This window comes from Furipterus horrens, unplaced genomic scaffold (assembly GCF_987537825.1).
Source record: "Furipterus horrens unplaced genomic scaffold, mFurHor1.1.pri manual_scaffold_6, whole genome shotgun sequence".
Classification (NCBI taxonomy): Eukaryota; Metazoa; Chordata; class Mammalia; order Chiroptera; family Furipteridae; genus Furipterus; species Furipterus horrens.
In genome coordinates, this window is record NW_028327176.1 from 119,086,322 (window position 1) to 119,109,440 (window position 23,119).

General features: G+C 32.5%; 1 protein-coding gene across 5 annotated transcripts in view; it reads left to right on the plus strand.

Annotated features, from left to right (window-relative positions):
• Positions 1-23,119, plus strand: part of RIMS1 (regulating synaptic membrane exocytosis 1) — a 445,434-nt gene that overhangs the window by 321,549 nt on the left and 100,766 nt on the right. For 4 of the 5 annotated variants that reach the window (XM_090282656.1, XM_090282654.1, XM_090282658.1 and 1 more), the window contains 3 exons: positions 59-121; positions 4,434-4,523; positions 20,195-20,266. In XM_090282656.1, coding sequence (XP_090138782.1) covers positions 59-121; positions 4,434-4,523; positions 20,195-20,266 — 225 coding nt within the window. Of the gene's footprint in view, positions 1-58; positions 122-4,433; positions 4,524-11,479; positions 11,564-20,194; positions 20,267-23,119 lie in introns of all 5 variants that reach the window. The other variant, XM_090282657.1, reaches the window with a different exon arrangement.

Genomic DNA, 23,119 nt, shown 5'->3' on the forward strand with positions numbered 1-23,119 from the left:
ATGTCATTTAATGCCCATAACTTATCTGTGTCACTCACCATCCATCCTGTCTGTGCAGTGAGCTTCTTATGCTGCCCAGAGCAAAACGAGGACGAAGTGCAGAATGCCTACACACAACCAGGTAAATACAGGGATCTGGTAATGGTAACTGTGTGTGATGACTCTCTTTCCATTCTCCTACTCTTCCTTCTCTCCCTGAGTGGCATAATCACAAATACGTGAAATTATCTCCCAAGTATTCAAAATTTGTTTTGTTTTATGTGGACGTTGTGGAAAAGGTTCCAAATATATTTTAATTCTGATCCAGGCAGACTACTTTTTTATTTATATATTCAAAACTAGTGACCATTGAGTCTCTATGGAACTGTTTTTATATTCCTAAGACTGAGGAACCAATTTCCACAATTAAAATTCTAAGTGCTCACTGTGAGCAGCCCCACCCCCAACATGAACACATGTCTAGTCACAAGAGGTCTGATCTTCTGTGCATGGCTACATTATTGTTTTCATGAATATAAGTTTACTTTGTTTTATACTTTTTTAAATTTCCTTTTGGACTCTACTGTTGTTTATATTCTGTTTGCTTTTAATAAAATCATTACCAGTTCATTTTTAATTGCTGAGCTTCTAATTCCTTCTTGGTAAAGAATGAGGATATCTGGCCTGCTAACTTCTAAACTTTCCCTTTCTTCACCCACACAACAGTTCAGAAATGCTGCAGTATATACTTTTTTATAGAGGCATGGAATGATTTGATACCTCTTTGAAAGTGAGAAGGAAAAGAGTTGTAATAGTCTCCACTAAATTGGAGCTCAGAACCTGATACTTTATTTTAATTGTATTACATCTTGGATTTCCTATCCAGAATAAATCCTCTTAGAGATTACTCATAGAATTCAGTCTGTAAATATATATTGTCAATTTGAATAGCAGGAGATAAGAGAGTGAAATAACTGACAAACAAACTCTTCTAAATGTTTTGGCCATTGAAAAGTTAAGTAGAATAGAGAAGGAAAGAGCTATAACTGAAATAGTTGCAATGAAAGGGCAAATGTGGAATTTATTGTGTCTACATAGAACATGTGGCTCTGTTTAATAATGCAAACATTATCATGCTAATAAGAATTAACTTTTTATATCTATAAAATAATCTTATTGATAACTATGGCCATGTTTGCTTATAATGCCACAGGAAAAAAATGAGGAAATATTAGTTCTGCTTGTGGAATGAGGAAAAATATAAAACTATAAATGTTGTGAAAATTATCTCATTCCTTATAATGTTCAGCTGTACAGACTTACTATTAGTTGTTCTTCCTGAAAAATAGTTTGTTAATAGGAACGATTTGTTTAGAAATTCAGAAAGTTTTCTCATACTCCTGTTATCTGTTAAAAAAAAAAAAGCAAAACAAACACTTTACATTTATTAGGCACCTGGCACCCAATGTGTGGGTATTTCCAAAATTCTTACACCAGATAATCTAAATACAATAGCTAAATATAATTTTTTAGTTTATTTTTTTTCTACTTCTAAAGGTGAACTATCAGGATTTACACAATATGACAAACCAGTAGTTTAATCATTTTGTACGGACTTACCTTCAAAATACATTATATCATATTCACTTAGGAATTTTCAGAATAAAATTTGAGGATTTACTCTTTGCCGGTTAATAAGGAAAATAACTTTCACTGAGTACCCAGCACAGTGTTAGGTATTTAATCTCAATTTCCTGACAATAATTATATGATATTAATTATTATTCTCATTTTATAGATAAGAAAGATGATAATAAATTTTAATTTGATAAGGGACAGAGCAAGGATTCAAAATCAGGTCTATTTGACATTTTCCCCTAAACTAGTTTTTTCCATAATATGTTCTGAGGAGTCAGTCCTGTATGATGTTCCACCAGTAAAAGTTTGTGACTCAGATTTTGGGAACTTGGCAAATTACAGTCCCTCCCTGGAGATTTAATATGCACAGAACTTTAAAATTATGTGTTAAAGAAATGTCTCATGTTGTTTAATCCATTCTTCCTTACATTATTTAACCATGAACCTTTTTTTCCATAAAATACATCCTGAGAAAGTAGTGAATATTGAAAATATTGTTGCTGCCCAACTATGTCCTGTATACTTTATGCCTGTTATCTCATTTAATTCTCACAGCATCCCATGCAAAAAGGCTCAGCCACTTGGCCTGAATTACCCAGATTAACAGTCAATGGGTGGCAAAGCCATGGCAGGCACTTAGACCTTCATAACGTAAATTGTATGTTATTTTCCATTTATTTTCCCATTCTGTGCTGATCCCTGTACAGTGTTGCTGAAAAAAATCACCTTTGAATCGATCACTTTGAAAAGTTATATAGCAGCCTATTACTGAGGAAAGCTGCGGAAGGTTAGGAGTTGAAGACTATCGTATATAAAGCTGACAGGATCCTTAGTTTCAGTAAAATTTGTCTCCAATTTGTGATAGAATATTTTACCCTAATACATTTTTTAAACTGAGGCTTTAAGAGTTTTTCCTTGGATTTGATAATTAGTATAAACATGCATAAACCAGTGGGCATTTCATGTTTAGTATGTCCTCAGCAAAGGTTACTTCCTTCTCTATTTATCAGAATTTAATGTAAGGCAGAATGGACAATGGACTTCCACAGTAAGCAATTTATAGAAACGTTATTAAATTATCAAAAATAATTAAATAACTGGACGTCCTTTGTTTTGGGTGGTATAGCTAGTACAGAAGCCCTCACTGATTTTGAAGAAATTTAGATAAAGTTTGGTCTAGTTTTTTCCCATTTTCTGCCACATAAGAATTCATATTCTTGTTTGTATATAATGCCCACCTCACCCAGTTTCCAGTGGCAGATTATACCTATGGTTGGATTTAGATCTAGAAGCTTATATATGAAAAACTTGCTTTACTATAGAGTCACTTTTGATTTTTTGCTCTTTCCTTTCTTTACCTAATTAAGTAACAATATCAGTCTCATTCCTGTAATACTGGTCAGCTATTGACTTATTAGAATATTAACTCTTACTCATATTTTAATTCTCAAATTACATAAATTATTTGGTTAGTACTTTAAGCTATGAGTTGTTTACTTCCATGGAAGCAGGTGTAATATTAAATCAGGAATTAAACAGTAAATTTAAATATTGGTAATTCATGTAGTGTAGTTAGAAGATATTTTTCAAATTAAGGCAATTAAATTGTAATTTTGAGTTATTATCTTTATTATGAAGATAGATGTCTATGATTCCACATTTTAATAATTCTAATCCTACCTTAAAATAATTATTGTGGTTATTTTGAGGATAAAAGCAGAATATCTATCAATGTTTTAGCTTTATATGCCCCGTGAATTTTGCATATGCTACTAAAAATGTTCTTCATATATATTTTTCTGTTTCCTGAGTGTTTGTGTGGCCATTTTCCAGACATCTTGTTAGGCACTATAAAATGTTACCGCCCAAGATGCTTTTGTTAGAGAATGGTTCTAACTGGGATATTTACAGGTAAGAGTCATAACTATGAGTCCCAGTTACAAACTAATCCCTAATCTTTTGCCTATTAAAAATAGCAAATTCAAATTCTAATAAAGCATTAGCATTGCCCCTGAAATTAAATCATAGACAAAGAAACATTAAATTAACGGTATCTAAAAATAGTTGAATAATAAAACATGATTTTAGAAGATTTCTCTAAATGAAATCTTACTCAAAGTCAGAATTCTGGTTGTGTTCATTGAATTTTTTTCCCCCTCTTATTTTACCTGTTGCTTTTAATTATAATTAATTTCATATTATTTTATTTTTATATAATTTTAATTTGTGAAGCTCAATTTCGCCTGCACATACTCAGACCAAATCAGTAACTAGACAGGATTTTCTTCTTCATAATGAATGCTTTAACTCAAAAGTATTGAGATTTACTGGTGAAATACTGGTTAGGTAAGAACCTGTGGGAGTCTTACCTTCTACTTCCCTTGTCTAGTTTTGTGAACCAGAACAGTTGAGCTGTAAAATTTTTCTCCTCTGATGTCCTTCATTTTGTTTTGGTGTGGCATTTGTTCTCAGTAATGAAGTTTTAGGCATTTTGTTTTAGTGCTTTCTGTATTTAGTTTTTGTTTTGTTTTTTTCATAAGCAGTTGTGATTTGGTGTCATTTTTCAGTCCAAGACCCTTTTTTTTTTAAATTATGCAAAGCAATTCAAGCATAATCTTTGTTTAGTTCCATTCTCTAAACAAAATTTTGCACTGTCATCCTGTCAGCTCTTTCATACTCTTATGCCCTGAATCATAGTGATTCTGCATTTTATGTAAAGGGGACATTACTTTATGCTTTACTCTCTAACATGGTCTTCCTTTCTTTGTTTCCTTTGTCTTTCTCTTCTACCATTGGATGCAATGCACTGGCACTAGTGAACTGCAGCCCTCCCTTGACAGGGCTAGGAGTGCTAGTACCAACTGCTTGAGACCAGACACTAGTTTGCATTCACCAGAACGAGAAAGGTATAAAATAGACTTTCTTAATTTCCTATCATTTGTGCTAGTGATTTTTTTCCAATCACTTTGTTTTGGTTCATGTGAGTTGCACAGGTGTATTCATTCATGTTCACTTTGCTAATTGTCTACATGTTCCCTTCCTTATACATGTTTATAGAGAGATATATGTATATGGACAAACCCAAGCGTCCATATACACATATTTCCATGAATGTTGTTGCAAATGGTGTGATATAATTTGTAGCTGCTTCTGGCTGCTGCTTTTCTCCTTCTGTTGCTGTTTAGATGTTTTATTTACATATTACTCAGGGAGCCTTCAGTATGCTGATAACTTATAAGGTCCAGTGAGTTATCTGAAGGGGAGGATCATTTTTCTATTAGTCCCACTGATAAATGATATTTATAGGTTCAACAACAGTGTTCCATAAAATAAAACTAGGAATTCTATTTAGATAGGATACTTCCCCTGTGCATCTGTATTCACTTTTTAGCCAAACTACTCTTTTGATATAGAGCAAGTTTTGTATTAGATTATATTTTGACAATAACAAAAAAGCCATTCCTTAAAAAAAAACACAAAAAATAAATTAATAATGTATGTATGAATATATACACACATGTAATTTTGCTTTAAACTTTTAAATTGATTAGTAAATAATTATAATTTTAAAGTAAATGTATTCAGTGATTTTTAACACTGTATCCTAATTGTGAGCAGCTAATTTTTCCATTATCATGAAACTTTCTATTCCAGTAAACTTGGTTGTAATTAATCTTGGTTATAATTATTACCTCTTTTCAATTAGAAGTTATTCTGTGGAAATTTGCATATTAACTCTACAAACTGAAGAAAAATATGTAGTCATGCTAATGTAATCTACTTCTTCAGAGATTGCTTAAAGCTTTTCTTTAGCAAAATTTCTAGTCTGATTCTACTCATTTATTATGAGATGTTTGTTTATACAATGGAATAACAGGTACAAATATACATACCTATTTTTTAGTCTTTGTAAGATTCTACTAAAAATCATTTTTAGTATTCTTCTATATTTGTAAATTTGTAATAGAAAAAATGAAATATAACTTTTTTTATTCCTTTACATTTGTAATAGGATTTTAATTGTAATGACTATAGACTCCTCTAAAATCACAATAGAAATGGTTTTATTTTCTTTTGTCATAGATTACCCACCCTCAAAGAAATACAAGAGTAGCAAGAAAAAGATTTTTTAGTTATTACTATTTCCTTATATGTTACTGGTTAGTACTAAAACAAGGGTACAATAGTTCAAGTCAGTGAACTCTTCTGACTATAACACCACTCTAACATTTGTAATACCATCGATATCAACGATATCTAATAGAAATAGAATGTAAGCCACATGTGTAATTTGAGGTTTTCTAGTTGCCATATGGAGATTAATTAAAATTAAATTAACTTGAATATGTTCTTTAACCCAGTTTTTCTGAAATATTATCATTTTAACATGCAATCAATTAAAAACTACTAGTGATATATTTTGCATTCCATGTGACTGTGGCTGCTGTATTGGATAACACTAGTCTGTTCGCATGCTGAGGGCTGTCTAGCTGTGTTTCCTTGTGACACTGAAGCCATAGGGTTCAAAGTCTATGTGTTGGTGAGTTTACTGTCTCAGATAATCCCTTTGAAAAAGCTCAGCCTGTAGAAAAATAATCTTGCCCAGTTCACATACAGGACAGGTCATCATGAAGTCCAAGTGAGTGTACTTACTTTTGATAGGAGAAGAAAAATGTGGTTGTAATCCTGTATTCATTCTATATGTTGAATAAAAAGAAAATTTTCATTGAAAATGAAAGAGAGTAGAAATTGGTATTATCAATGATTTTAAATTTATTGGGGTCACTTTGTTGCCAAGAAGAAAATAAAGTGAGATAAGTTTTCATCAAGAAAAGTATATGAACTGTAGATGCTTACTGGGTAGAGGATAAGGACCTCAAATGCCCTTTTGTGCACCCACAATAAGCAGCTTTGAAGAAAAACATAACAATATCAATAGTAGTAACTTTTTTCTCTCTGGAAAATGCACATAAAGTCCCCAGACATGATGTTGCAGGTAGTAGGAAGAGAGGGGCTTAGAGGGTTTTCCAGACTACTTAATTTCTTTGACTGAACAGAGAGCTTCTTATGTCAATGCCTAATTTATATACATAATGTATAAAATACTAGGCAAAATATGTTTAAAACATAATTTTATATTCTTAAGATAATAACATATTTCTACAACTTTGTGAAGTATTAAGTTTAAACAATTTGCTGACTTTTAGGTCATTTTGATGAATATTTATATATTGTTATACCAACTTAATACCCTTGATGAAGTGCCCTCACTAATTTTTTTAAAACAAAGTTTTATGTAAATTTAAAGGATGAAATTGCCAAATCAGGCTTAATACCCAACATCATACATACTTCACTAATGATTCAGGATTTAATTCAGGATTCAAAATAAAGGAGAACCAGGCACAGTTGACATATTCTTTTCCTGAAGAAGTCTAAACTATCAGACCCACCTTTTCTTCCTCATTTGGGTGGTTTGGCCCAGGTTAGGAGATGAATTTTGAGGGGTGCAGGTAGAAGTGTAGTGTATGAAAAGGAAGCCATTTCAGTTTTTGAGCAGCTCCATTTTATATTATGTTGATTACACAAATAGCAAAATTACTGTGGGTTACTCCATTCCCCAATCTAGATATGTTGAGTTTATTTATAATAAAATATCTAGGAAGACTAGTTTTATGCTACTAAAGACTTTTAATAAATAACACTCCTTTTTCGTTTCACTAACAATTATCCTGTTTATAAGGAGGTCTGGTCTTTATTCTTTCCCTTTATCTTTATCAAGATCTGCCTAAAGTCATTCATTCTTCCTTGTTCCCTGATTGGGAAGGTATGCTATTAACCATTCCTTTTCTAGGTTTTAAAACAAATTATTGCTTAAATGTTCAGAGAGACAGATTTTTAGAGCCACTGGAGAATAGTTACTTTTCTCAGAGTTTTTGTTTTCTTTCTTGCTTTGTCATAAAAATCATAGCCTTACTTAAGGCCCATCAGAGGGAAGTCTGTACTTACTCCCTCCATTTTTTACCTCCCAGTAGCCATGCAGTCTGTTTTCTACTTCTTCCCACTCTGCCGCTAGGCTGAAATTCCTCTCTATATTATATAGGCTCCTTAGTTGTCCAGCAACATCTTACAACGTTTTGCATTAACCATCCTCTCAATGAACCTCTCCTCTCCTTAGGACCGTCTACAGATTTTTTGGTGCCTGGATATAACATACTCTACTTCTGCAAGCACCTCTACCTCTCCGCTCATAAAGTTAGGTATTCTCTTAGCTCCACACTCAGTTTTTCTCGTTCTTCTCAATCATTCTGTCCCCAAAGTTATTATTTCTATCAAAAGTTTCCACTCCAGTACATGTAAAGACAACACTCCACTATAATTGGCCAGGCCAGCCCTTCCCCTTGAATATTAGGCCTAAATTTATAAATGGATGCCTGACCCTATGACCCTGTGTACATCAGAGTTTAAATCAAATTCTTTATCTCTCCAAGATCCCTTTATAGCAAAATATTTCCTCTTTCTAAGTTTTTCTCACATTTGGTGGTCTTGACATGTAACCAGCCACAGAATATGGAAATAATTCCCCTGCTCCTCCTTCACATTCAGTGGGTCGTTAAATCCTGTCAGTTCTCACGAGAATCTCTGAAACAGAACCCTTACTTTGATCATAATCCAGTCCATCTCCAGTTCTAGTGTCACTCTTGCCCCCGTTTTTTCTCCTAAGCTCTATTAATAACTTTTATTACTTTTTGTCTCCCTAGTTTTCCTTCCATTAAAATAAAATTACCCCATTCCCTTTGTTATACATTTAAAACGTCCACTCATTCTTCAAAAAATGCAAGTCAAATAACCATATCTTTTATAAAAACCTTTCTTAAGGCCATACCTGTCCCTCTGGACTAAACTGAATAATGGGAATAGACAATAAAAATACATGTTGTATAATTAGTTGTCTCATTTGTTCAGATTTGGTTTCTGATATCATAGTACATAATTCACAAATATTTTTTGTGCTATTTATGGCATGAATGATTCATATTTCCATATAATTTCTCTATTAGATAATGAAGCTTCTTAGTCACGTTCTGCCAAGAGATATGCCTTCTTGAAAGATGTGTACATATGAGAGTGTGTATATCCGTTACACACTTAAACACATACACATTTAAAAATATATATTATTCCTGGGGGTGGGGGGAAGCCACAACATAAGAACCATTTAATTGCTTATCAAGGCACTTCCTTTATAGCTCATCAGTGGGCCCCCTTACTACTATATGTTTCTTAGTTAAGGTTTCCATTATTTCTTACCTGTATTATCACAGACCCTAAGGTCTTATCTCCTTATTACCTACTTAAATATTTACAAATGTTTATTGTTTACTTATGCTGTGCTGTGCATAATTGATGTACCTTTCAAAACAAAACAGAACACTATAGTTCCCTTTTGCAAGGAGCTCATAGCCTGTTAATTTGGTCTCATAGACATCAAGGTAACCTCTCTTTTTCTATTCTGAGCCCAGTGAAAAGGATGGCCTGCCAACTAATAGATGTTCCTGAATTAATAAATTTAGAATACCTGATATTAAAGTACTAATAATGTAACTTACAGATGAGCTGGTTTGGGAAGAGAACAAACTGGTTTAGTTCAACCTCATGCTTAATAACTGCAACGGAGTCTGCCCTGTCAGCTTCTACGATGAAGGTGGTGGTCGAAGCTGTGTGTGTGGCTCAATGACAGGGGACAAAGATGCTGACTTTGGTCCTTTCCTTTGGTTTGATAGGAGGAAAGGATAAGGAAGTTGCATACATCTTAAAAGCATATAAAATAGTTTAGTTTATTTGCACTTACAAATATATGATACTAAAATGTATGTAATATCTATTCTTTGGGAAAAATTGGGTGTAAATTGATCCAATTCCCATCATATCAAATATCGGAGGAAAAAGCAAAGTGATTTTTTATATTGGTACTACCTATCAGCATATTTGGAAGGACTTTGAGTGTACAGAAATACCTGTATTATGCTAAATATTTCTTCAAAAATTACTTGTTAATAACTTGCATTCACAATTGCTTGTTTCTAAGTGTGCACCTTTATCCTTCACAGCTTTTACTGCATGGTTCATAACTACAGCTTTTTTTCTTTGCTTTTGTGTTTAAAAAACACAAGGACTGGAATTTTGCCTCAGGAAGCAAAGTTATTCATAATCCTGTTGAGTTAATATTACCTATTACTTTACAAAACACATAACTCTATTTTTGTGTTTTTAAATAACATCATAAGTTTCAGCACAACTGAATATAACAATGTAGAAAACATTATAGTTGTCATTATTTTTACTTATTTGAGAAATATTTTTCTTTATTATATTTGAAGAACACAAGACACTAAAGCAAAAATATACATTTTAAAGCATTCATATTGAATTGACCAACTATATAAATAATTTAAAATAATTATATAATTTAAAATTAATGCAAAATGTTTTTAATTTTATAAACATGTAACACATTTAAGAGTACATGCCACATAATTTTCTCTTCTGTCCAAATTCTGCTACTGGGTATCTTCATTTGCTTCATAGCTCCTTAAAGCCCTACTTGAATCACATGAAGATTGTCTGTCTACCACTGATCAATTAGGCTCAGGCTTCCAATGGGGCTGTCAGAATTGAGTACCTGCCGAGCTCAGATATCCTGGTCACATGATAGAAGCCCTTTGCTCCTTTTGTCTAAGTTATCTGATACATTCAATAAACCAAGTTATAATGGCAGAAAAAAATAGTGACTTTCTTTTTTTTGAAACATTAGGACTGGTCTATTCATGATAATTATAAAATCTTACAACTGGATGAGTAGTTAGCCCTTGTTGCTCATGAGGAAGAAAATATCCAGAGAAATTTTCCTGTTCAGAATGCTCATATCTGATATATAAAATTTTCAAAATATGGCCTGTTTAGTCTCTTATTGTCACTTGTAAGTTTTTGAGCAGTTGCTCTAAATTATTGATTATATACAGACAGAATCTCAAGATAGTTTAACAGAGGAATAAATGTAGTTTTGAACACTTATTAACTGTTAATCACACATACAAAAAGTATTATAAGTACTGAAATAAGAAAACAGCTATTCAATCCATTGAGAACTATTTTTGCAAGTAAAAATTAGTACACTTTTTTTAAAGGATTTAGCATGACACTTATCTATATTTCTTATTTTTATTTACTAGTGTTCTTTTACTCATAATTTTAAAATTTAAGTAATAAGTCCTTTAGTTTTCCCCAAGAAAACTTCTTAAGACTTCACTGCTAACATTCTCACGAAGTATTTTTCATGTCATTGTTTACACACTAAAGAGCATTTCGATTTCTTCCACTTAAACTATTTCTACTTTGTATTAAATTTACACACCTCATCTTCACCACTTGATCCAGGAATTTCAAGACCTAATATTAAGTAAACACTGGTGACTTATTAAACCTATTTTATTCAAACATAAGGCAGATTCTTACGAATACATCTTTTTAAACTTAAAGTTTCATACATATTTATGTGTGTTTAGATAGGTATACAAACCTAGGTACATTTTAAAAGAACAAAACCACATTCAATAGATTTGAAACATGTTTCCAACTAAAATTTTTATTCACTTAAAAGTATTTAGATCTTATATTCTTACAATATTATATTACAATTTATCTTTCCAAGGCTTGTAAAAGTGAAGAATAAATTATGGAGCGAAGAATCTACACTTTGCCTTTTTGGGGTGCTTTTCCAGTCCTGTTGTTCCATTTATTCTTTTATTTTAGAAGTTACTAAATGTCCTGTTTTTTCCTGTCTTGTTCGTTGGGCAAACAGGGGTAGATGGTCCCCCTCCCTAGATAGGAGACGACCTCCTAGCCCCAGGATTCAAATCCAGCATGCGTCTCCGGAGAATGACAGGTACTAGTCAACTCCTGCTCACAGACAATTGGCTTCCAAAGCCGTGTGGCCACCAAACGAAGGATGACCAAGAGAAAAGTTGGTTATGACATGCTTCCTTAAAGGAGCCAGAGCTAGATGTGTTGTGATTCCATTGATAAGTGTATTCACTTTTAATGAAGCACCTCAGAATTGGTGAAATAAGGTTAGCAGTTTAACAAATGGCAGAGTTTAAATACAATAAAGTCGATTCCAGTGAAAGAGTTCTGTTTTAAGAATGAGCATTTATTTTAGTTTTGTTTGTTTGTTTGTTTGTTTCTAAAAACAGATTTAACTATTGTTTTTTTCACATGTAAATAAATAAAAGTTCTCAGGTGCTTTAAAATATATAAAAATCTATCCAGAGCCTGGTCTATTCTTTATCATATTGGTTGATGGTTTAATCTCAGTTGTCTTGTTTTGTTACTACTTAAGCTTGTTGTAAATGAAGTTTAAGTTTTGGGGTGTATTTAACAATATATGATTTAGAGTAGAATACATGTTTCTTACATATTTTATGAATATTGTGTTTTTAAACCAAATACTGTCAAATGTGAGGGTCAGTCCATATATTAGGCTTTTAAAAATAGCATCTGTGTTCAGGATTCACTTCATTCTGATGTGTCAGAAGTTCCACGATATTTATTTTTTTCATTGCTTTGTTTTTCTTCTCTGTTGTAGTTAACTCAGTTCTCCTGTTTTATGGTGCTTGTTATCTTTTAGTATAGTCCTTATCTTTAAATATCTTTTCCCAACTAGTTACCGAGGGTTATTGGGTGTTTTCAATGCTTGTCTTTTGTTTTAAGCAGAAATTCAGTCAACACATTGGAGATACTTATTAGTAATTAGTATATGTAGTATCTCAGAAATAGAATAACTAGTCATGCCAACATACAAGTCTTTTTAAAAAAAAGTATATGTGTATGGAGCAGAGTAGTTGTAACCTTAGTTAAGAGTAATACAATTTATTTTCTGTATCCATAATCAAAATATTCTCAGGATTTCAATTTGAAAAAAAACACTAAACACTGTCAGAACAAACTAATACATCATTTTACAAATGTTAGAAAATATTACAAACTGCTATTTTATTATGGCCTTTGGGATATTTTTTCATGTTTTAGTCTTTAAGATATTTATTTCTTAATATAATTTATATTTATATATTTTGGGTTTAAAAGTAATTTCTTCTGCTATCTGATTTGTAGGATAGAATTTCTGAGACTAGAAAACTTAGTAAAGTCTCTTGGAAAAATATTATAAATTTAAAATCTTTTCAAATAAGAATATAAAATAATTGTATAAATCAAATAAAAGTTTAAATCTACATTGCTACTCATTTATTGTGCTCCTACTGTGTGCACTATTCTAATGGCTAAAGTCACAACAATGTTTACAAAAGCCAAGGTCCTAATCATCAGGGGACTTAATTTCATTTTATAAAAGGCAATTCTGAAAAGCCTTTGAATTTATTCCAAAACAAGTGAGTCAATGGAATTTATTTTATATAAAAACTGTTTGAGTATAGGGCAATTAAATATGATGGTTTTTGTAATGAACATAAATGTAAAATTATCTGGGCATTATTTGAGCAAAATGGAAATTCAAATAATAGTTTTTAGTTCTTATATACATAAGATGAAAATTAATTGAAAATCAGTTGTTACTTAAAGACATACGAAGGTTTTGATTTCATAGATTGCATACATAACCTCAAGGATAGATTTTAGGATCAGAAATATTTCTTTTAGACAAGAGTATAAAGGAAATTCTTACTAATTCCTAGATCTGAATATATATTTTACTTTTTTTTATGACTTCTTTGTAAATATGTCTATGTCAACCAAAAAAAAAAAAAGTTTTAAATTCCTTGATACCATGATGTATTACCATAGGGAACATAAAATTATTTGCAATAAACTTTTATTGAAGTATAGAAATCATATGGCCATAAAAACAAGAGATATTTTACATTAACAGATGCTAAATTCTTAGATAACTATGTCAACTGCTTGGCAAAACTTAACACTTTCATTTCACCTCTTATCACTTTTATTTACTCATTTAAAAGTTTCTACCAATTTGCAAATGAAGTGGACGTGGCATTACATTTGGGAGTAGTAAATATAGAGAAGGTGACTTTTGCCCTGTGTACTGGTAGCTAGAAAAATATTCTAAAATCAGTTACAATTTATATAATCGGCCTTTGGATGTCCTGAATCAGGGCCATTATGGATAATTTTGAAAGTAACAAGTAATACAAAAAAGTAAACTTTTGCTTAAGAGAAGTTTCTAATAAGTTGGAAAACATTTAGTTGACATTATTTTGTAGTGTGCAAACACACATACAATTTTCAATGTATCATTTCTTCATAATTTAACTTCAACAGTAACCAATATTGATGTGATCTGTTAGTTCAATAGATTTATTTTGGATTAACATATAGGAACATTTTTTTTAAGTTATAGGATATTTAAAATAAAATGAGGAAAACTGCATAAATTTGTAACCCCAGGGAATGTTTCTGACTTTAAAAATGTAGTGAAAATTTTCTTACAGCTTTATTAAAAATGTTGACACTTTTAACAATTGTCATTCCAATAACAAAGTACCTCTTTGTAAATGACAATATTTTAATATTTTAAAAGTAACTTTTAATATATTAACGTGTATATAACCTTGTGAATTGTAATAAAATTTAGATCTACTTATGACTTAAAAAAAAATACTGAAAATACTTGATAAAATAACCCTCTCTTTAGGACTTCAAATTATTGGAACAAGTAAAGTACCCATTGTGTTAAATATTAATTCCTGTGTTGTTCTGCTAAAGTATCTCTAATTTCTTTCTCAAATACCCATATTTGTAGTTTCCGGCAGTTTTCACTTTGTAGTAGCCACTTGCCTATAAGAGTCATTGACCAAGAGTGTGAATTGGTTTCTTTTGATTCAAAGTGAATGAATCTTCTCTCTCCATTCAAAATATTTCTGGAATAAAGAAATTACCCACTTTTCACTTCCAAAATTCATAGCAGTTGCCACATAGATGAAGAGATAATATAGAAACACTTATAAATTCATGCATTACTATTTTTGTGTGCATCATAGCATCCTTTATTATTCCTGCTTTCAAAAATGTATTTGAGTGAATGAACTGTACCTGTGTATTATAAATACTGAGTTAGAGAGTCTATTTAATGCTTGTAGTCATATACATAAATATCAATAATATACAAAAGAGTTAATATATCTTAATTGTATACATCCATCTTCCTTACATATGAACAGTTCTCATTTAGGTAGAGTCTTTTCAGATTTATTTTTTATTTCCAAACTTTTAAGTAAAACAAGATGATAAAGATTTGTATTCCATATTAAGCCATCTAAATAGTCAGCCAGAATATATATTGATATAGTTTTATAATATCAGTACTAATTTTAATTGAAATAAAAAATAATATGGTAGATTTTTACCACTTTTTTCCAAAGCAGAACATACTATATTTTCATTTCATTATAAAATTGTCTTAACTAACATTGTTATTTTATTAACATTGCTTTTATACTTCAATAGAATTATAATATCTTCAGAAAAGCTGTATTTATCATATCTTCAGGGAATTACTCTAGTTGAATTTACTTACTGAACAGGAAAGTAACACAGAAACAGATGTTCACATTTACCTTTTTTCATTTGTATATTTTATTAATCTTTACAATTGATAGAATAATAATTGAAGATTGAACTTCAAAATGTTTAGATTTAATTAGGAATGCCCTCACTTTTCTGATTATTACTCTTTCTTTGATTTAGTGATAAAATATTTTATCTTATGTATGAATGTACCTTCATAGCCCTTAAAGAATTTCATTTGTGCCCTGTGAAATAGTAAGCATAAGGCCAAAATCACACGACTACTAAGCTGCAAGCTAAATAAAAAGCTCAAGATTTCTGATTCTTGAATACTAAATCAAAGAAACATACCTTATGAATAATAAAATGAAAAGAATGTTAATAGACAAAAAGCATGTTAATACCCAAAATAAGTAAGACATAGAAACAATATAAATCTGTTTTGTTCACTATTATCCAGGGATTTCTTCAAAAGCACCAAATAATTCATAATCACAAGATGGCAGAGTGGGCAGAGAACCTAAGAACATGGGGATATGAATGTGGTGTCCCCACAATGAATTGCCTTGGATAAGTCACTTAAGCTTTCTGGGACTTAGTTTTCTCATCTTTAAACTTAGGTACTTGTAGATGGACTCGCTGAAGTCTAATTGAGACTCTAAGTAGACTCTAAAATTCATGCGTGCTGCCTGTTGTATCATGATAAACATACACTGGTCCGCAATGACTAACACTTTGTTCACTTCATTATACATAAGGCAGTAACCAGACAGTGTTTCATATTTATAATGTTTTATAATATATTGAAGCTCAGTTAACAGTACAATATTTTATTTCTAAATTTATTTGATTTGAGGTAAACTGATGTTTATAGCCCTAGTTAGTTTTTTATTTAACTTTTTAGACTCAAATTCCAATAATACTAAGAATATTACTTTTTTTAACCATCCACTCAACAAATAGATGTTGAACAGCTACTATGTGCTGGGTATTGATGTTACAGTAAAACCCAAACAGACACAGTTCCTGACCACAAGGAACTTAGAAAGGCTAGTTTAAGGTAGCAGGTAGTTTATTTTACTGTGATATATTTTATGATTACACAATTAATAGTTTCAGTACTATAGTATATAACATAGATTGACCTGACCTCTCCTATTTTACATAGCAGACTTATATTTATTCCATGAAAGAGCTGTGTTTAAAACATACAGTATATTCACAGCTATAACTAAGGATCCAGGATAGAAAAGACTTAGAATTTTTTATTTTCTTCACTATTATTGCTTTATACTGAACGATTACAATTAAGTATATGTCATCTTAACTCAATTTAAGGATTCTTTCAGGTGGTTAGAAGAATTATGAAGACATTTATTTTATAGGAGTCTTTAGAAGAATTTCAATAAAATAACTTTCTATGGCTTTTGAAAAGAAAAGAAAAAGGGCATCCTTAACAAGAAGGGTAAAAACAAAAAGAATTAGAAAGTTAGATGTGTAAATTTCTGCACGAATAAATATTTTTCACCTAGTTACGAAGCATTGTCTCTGACTCAATACTTTTATAGCACTTAACCACTTGCTGTTCTAAGCATGTTAAAACTACTACAAATCCTAATTCTGTGTAGTACTACAGAAACTACAAATACTGCAATACAAATACTAAGTAATATTGATATATTTAAAATTAGCAAACCTGTGAGGTGGTAGTGTTATTATGGCCACTTTGAAGGTAGGAAAAAACTGAGGCACAGAAAGGTTTAAATAACTTAACTAAAATCACCCAGCCAGACAAAAGCAGAGCTGCGATTAACCCCAGCTTGTCTGACTCCGGCATCCATGTTTTTTAGCTGCTCTGTTCTGGGGTCATTCATGCCACAGATGCAGTGTGTTCACTGATACCATTATCATTATTATTGTTGTTGTTGACTCGATTCATTTCATGGTTTGACATGTAATAACTATGTGAGTTAGAGCAAATTATTTAACCTTTCTCAGCCTTGATCTCCTATTTTTAAAAAAGGATCAAGTGGTACTTTCCTGTCTCGCTGGATTGGTGAGAGTAGATGAGATAATGCAGATACAGTGACCATGCTAGCATCCAGCGAGTTCTTAGTGTGAAATGTTACTAGTATCATCATCATCATTGTTGCCACCAGCATCATCAGTTACTGTGATTATCAATCTAACATGTGAATCATTAATTAAGCTTTAGGAAGTGAGAAGAGAAAGAGATTAGAGTTTTACAGAAACTCACATGAATCTAGAAAGATAGAAAATACTAGGGATAAGAGGGAAAACAGACAAGATCTAAAAGATGCCTATAACCATTTTGTTGTTCAAAGGTAGAAAGCTTGTACAAAGGCCTACCAGATTCTAGACATCCCTAGCTCCTCCCTCCCCTTCCCCAAACTCCAGTCATCTGATGCTCCTGTTTTAACACTTTCCTTTCTGGTCTCTTTACTGTTGCTTGAACATACCAGGCACACAACTTGAATTCAGGCTTTTGCACTTGGTATCTTTGCCTGGGGCATGTTTTACCTACATATATGCATGGCTAAGCCCTCCACCTTATCTTCGTTAAAATGTCACCAACTCAGAGTCCTTTCCTGAGCACCCACCTAAAATTGTAATCTGCAGCTGCCCCAGCCACTCCCCACATGCACATTTCTGGTCCTTTTTGCCTTGGTTTAGTTTTTGTCGTTAGCTTTATCGTCTTTGAACATACTATATAGTTTACTTGAGGGGGTTTGTTGTTGCCTATCTACTACCAATAAAATGCCAGTTGCTTGGAGGCAGAAATCTTGTCTGTTTTGTTCACAGATATATTCCAAGCACCTAGAACAGTGCCCAGCATATATACATGCTCAACAAATAATCTGTTGAGTGAATGAATTAGTGCAAAACCTTCATGACAGTGAGTTTTGTGAATTGGGCTAAAACGTTGTGCTCTCACTGGCTCACACTGTGTGGACGATGAGAAAAGGAACATTTGTCCTCCCAGTGCCTGGGTCCTCTTCAGACCAAACATAAATATCCCATAATAATGATACCATTTTTTATTTTGAGCTGAGATACCTACTGGGCCTGCAGAGCTTACTCTGACTTTCTCCTTCCATTCCTTCAGCGCTTTCTACTGTGTATATGCTCCCTTCCCTTTGCTTCAGGAATGAGCTTCCTTCCCAACAACCATCTCCCATTGATGTCAGGCATGTGCTATGTACTTCTCTACTCTTCTATGCCCTATAATTCCTTCTCATACCCATATGATCAACAAAGTGAGTGAGAACCATCCCTAATGTCAGAGAGAGTTCTTCTCTTAGTGCTTTCCCAGACCTCGACCAGATTACATGGCTGCTGCTTTTCCTGAATAAGGGTGAACCGCAGGGTGTGCATCAGAATCCCCCCTCCCCCCTCTTTGCTGGGCAGTATAGACAGAAACAATTGAGGAGTCACACAGGCCTCCCTTCTCATACCAGCTCTGCTCGTTACTGACTGCCCTAAGCCTGTTTCCTCATCTATAAAATGAAGATGGCACCTTCTTAAAGAATTGCCATGAGGGTTAAATGAGTGAGTGCCACTCTCAGCACCTGGCATACACTTGTTCTGCAGTGTATGCTCTTTTCCAGCTAGCAAAGGAAAGTGGCTAAGTGAGAGATGTCTTTCTCCACTCTCTGAAAAACCCAGATTCTCAACCAGATGCCAGATTTGAGAGGCAAAGCACTGTTAACCTAGTTTTGGGCAATAACAAAAGAGGGAGAGAGAGGAGTGGGCCCAGAAGTCTCTACACCTTCTGAAGGCAGACTTTGTACTTGGTATATGTCCCTAGTACCTGACAGGGCTTGACATGAGGTATATTGGACACTTGGGATATCTGGCATTAATAAGTAAACAGAGTAAAGAGAAGAGAGTAGATCTTAAAAGTTCTTTTCACAGAAAAAAATATTAATTATGTGTGGTGATGGATGTTGAGTTTAGACTTATCGTGGAGATCATTTTGCAATATATACAAATATCAAATCGTTATGTTGTATGCCTAATCTAATATAAGGTTGTATGTCACTTATACTTTAAAAAAGACAAACAGTTGCCTCCTTAAAATTGTTGGAAGGAAGAGAAACGGGGAAAGAAAAATAAGCATAAATTACAGATAATCAATTATTGATATAAAAATATACATTTGTTTTATGGTTTCTTTTTTTTAAATATGTGAGTTTCTTGACAATATTTTATATTTATTTTAAATATATCATAGACCAGACACATTTTAGGTTAAACAGGTGTATGTAAGCTGCCTTAGTGAGGTAAGCTTTATATATGAACATTGTTTTTATGGAAAAATGCATTTCAAGTCCCAAATGCTCAGTATACATATGTACTTTTGGGACATAGAATAAATTGGGAACATTATTAGTTCTTGGATTTGTGACATGATTGGCTTTTTAAATTGCTAAAAAGTTAATTTAAAGTATTCTTATATCAAACATTTCACTATAGCGTTTTTTTTTTCTCTTCATCATTTTGTGGGAGAAAAATAACAGAAGAAAAATCTTTATAACACCAACTTTCAACTTGTAAAAGTGAAGTCACTTCATCCCTTTGTGGTTTTTGAGCACCTAAACCATTTCTGTCATCAGATTTGTCATCACCACATTTCACCACTGAATTTGTTTACTCACTGGGAGAGGCACAGTTGCTCAGCAGGGGTCCCTATTGAGTCGGGACTGCTTTACTGTTGACTTGCCTGTCTAGACTAATGCAATGCCCACTGGTTGTCTCCTGTTGGTCACTTGTGTCTCCCACACAGCACCAGTTCTGATTTTCATTTGTTTTATTTTATTTTAAATCCTACTGACTGACAAAACCATTTAGGTAAGATAGTTGTCATTTTCATGTCTGTTGCTTTTATCATTGTATGGTAACTACTGTAGCTTTATTCATCATATATTTTGTGTTTCTTTAACATTTCATTCCACAGGCACTCCAGAAAGTCTGAAAGATCTAGCATCCAAAAACAGACTAGGAAAGGCATTGCCTCTGATGCAGAAAGGTAGGCCTGGTGTCGTGCGTGTGGCCATCTTCTGTTTTGCTAATGTATTCAGGGCACCTTCACTTCAATTTTATATAATCAGTTCTTATATACAGATTGTGATGTTGAAATACATTCATGTAAATAGACCTCCTAGATGGGAATTGCGTCATTTGAAAAACAAGAAAAGAATGATTTGAAAACAGCCCTTAAATCTTGGGGCTCAAGAAAAATCTTGTGTATTTGTTTTAGTGATTATTCTGATTATTAAAGAGAATTAAAACCATATTTATTTATGTAAACATATTAGGACATTCACATTTTGTTCCTGAGATTATTTCATTATTAACAATGAGTATAATACCTAAAAATGCAAATAGTTCTTATTCGAATGTCTATTATTTATCTATGTAATGCATCTTTTTAAAAATTTGTTCTCTACAAATAGATAATATGATATTCTACTTGAATATTACAAAGATATTTGCTGAGTTAATATAGAAATTAAAAGAATTAGTGATCTTTTATTTGTAGTAATTCATTTAATTCCATACATTTTTTGATTATTTTAGGTGCAAGGGATTTTTTAACATTTTTTTGCATAGTTGTAAGAGACACCATAAATCCAATTAACATATATTTATTAGTCCAACAATTATTGAAAGCATGTAGGGTGACATGGATATAACTGAATGAGTACATTCAAGTGTCATAGAAGTTGTAAAGATATGGACAAGGTACAATGAGAACAGGGAAAAGAGTTGAGTGCTTATGAGTTAGGAGGTATTTTATAAGTAGGTTTCACTTGATCCAGGTATATAAAAATAGATGTGAAGAGTAGAGATTTGCATGAGAAGGGAACAATATGAGAAAACACTGAGGCTTGAAATATTTTCTTAAGTTTGGGGAAACCATATCTGTTTGGGGAGGGAGAATAGGATACAGGAGATGGGAGAGCTGAAAATAAAACTGAAGCAATCCACAGAGGTTATGTTATGAATGCCCTTGTGGACATGCTGCAGATTTTCACTTTCTGCTTTATTCCATGAAACATTAATGAATGTGCTTTAATAATGGAGGTACATGATTGATTTTGAGTTTCAAAATTATAGATTACTTTGACAGCATTTTGGAAGACAGTCTGAATGTTCCAAGGGTAGATGCAATACACCAGTAAAACTGCCACTGGAGTTTTGGTTAAGATAGAATATGCACAATGCAGTGATTCATTCAGTTAACAAACATGTGCCAAACTGTGTGCTAAGTTCATGGAATAAAATAGTGAGCACCAAAAAAGGAAGGCTTCCCAGAGGATATTACCTCTGAGTTGGGGTCTGAAAATGAGTAGGTATTATTAGTCACATAAAGGTATGTGGGAAGGGGAGATGGAAATTATTCCTGGTTAATGGCCTTTTGGGGTATTAACTATTTAGGAAACAACTTAGAATGAAAAAGGAACTGGGAAACTCACAAGTGTTGAATTGAAATTCAGTTTTACAGAAGAGCTTTGAGGAAGGAAGTGAAGCATACACGGAATTCTAGCATTTTATATAGGATAGATAGAATAATACTGATTACATTTCTATTTATGTTTTCTTATTGTCAACTCATCTAACTGTAATCTTTTTACTAGAATTGTAAACAACTGAAGTTTTTTTTTAAGTTTTTGAACTTCAACCTTCATACAACCTTGCTGACTCATACACACACACGATTTCAATTATTTTGACCTGACTGAAATTTTTCCACAATGTTGTATTCTTTTTATTCATTCATGATTATTTAATTTTGCATTTATGATGTGTCAATGAACAACTTTTTGACAACAAAATACTGTTTTACAAAATACTAGATGATTCTAGATCAACTGAAGGTGCTTAGCTACAGATGAGTGATATTTGGACATCTTTCTCTGCAACACTGGAAATTCTGTAAACACAGACTCTCCCTTCAGTAAGAATAGCAAGGACTTAATTGACTCCCAATCTCAAATGTTTGCTGCTTAAGGACCATATTTCTATTACTCTTGCCTTTACTTACTTTGCCTGTAAGTTTTAATACAGAAAACTCAAACCTTTTAGGGGTGTATATTTTTTATTATAATTTGAGCGCTTTATTGATTTTGATTACAGTATAAATTGCAAACCTAGTTTCTAAGTTAATTGTTGAATAGCTAGTTACAAAAGAGGAATTGTTCTGAATTTTCTAAGTTTGTGTTAGTTCTCATCTCATTAGAAGATACCTTGAGTTGACATCTAACTACAGGTGAATTGAGGTCACACTATGAATGCTGTGGATGCTGTTTTTAGCTTTTTGGTGTTAACAGTGTCCCTAAAGGAGTCATACCACACAGTCACACCTTGGCTTCTGGCAAAATTTGCTGTATAATGTTTATAATTTTGAAGGTCCTTTGTTGGCCTAAGCAAATTTGGCCTTATGAGGAACGGCCTGGTAAGAAAATATCTTGAAAGATATGGTGATCATCTGTAGATAGAATACAGGCAGAACTGACTTCTGACTTTTGTGCCTATCTATTGAAGCAGTACTTCAGATTCTTTGGGGAGACTCTGAGTAAACTTCTGACTTTTCACCCTCCTGTGAATTCTGCCCAGTGAACCACTAGCACCATTTCTGCATCCTATGCTAGTGACTGTCCTTCTTGTGAAACCTGCGCTCTTTATCCTAACTCGGGGATGTTTTGTCAGGATGGGTATTTAGAATTGCTCAAGTGTGCATTTTATGTTGTTCTGATGCTATTGGAAAGAGCATATGTAGTCCTGTAACGACCATTACAGGAGGAACCATTTTGAAGACTTAACCTTAAATAGCACATACATGTTCATCCTTTAAAAAGTCATTTAAAAAAACACAACT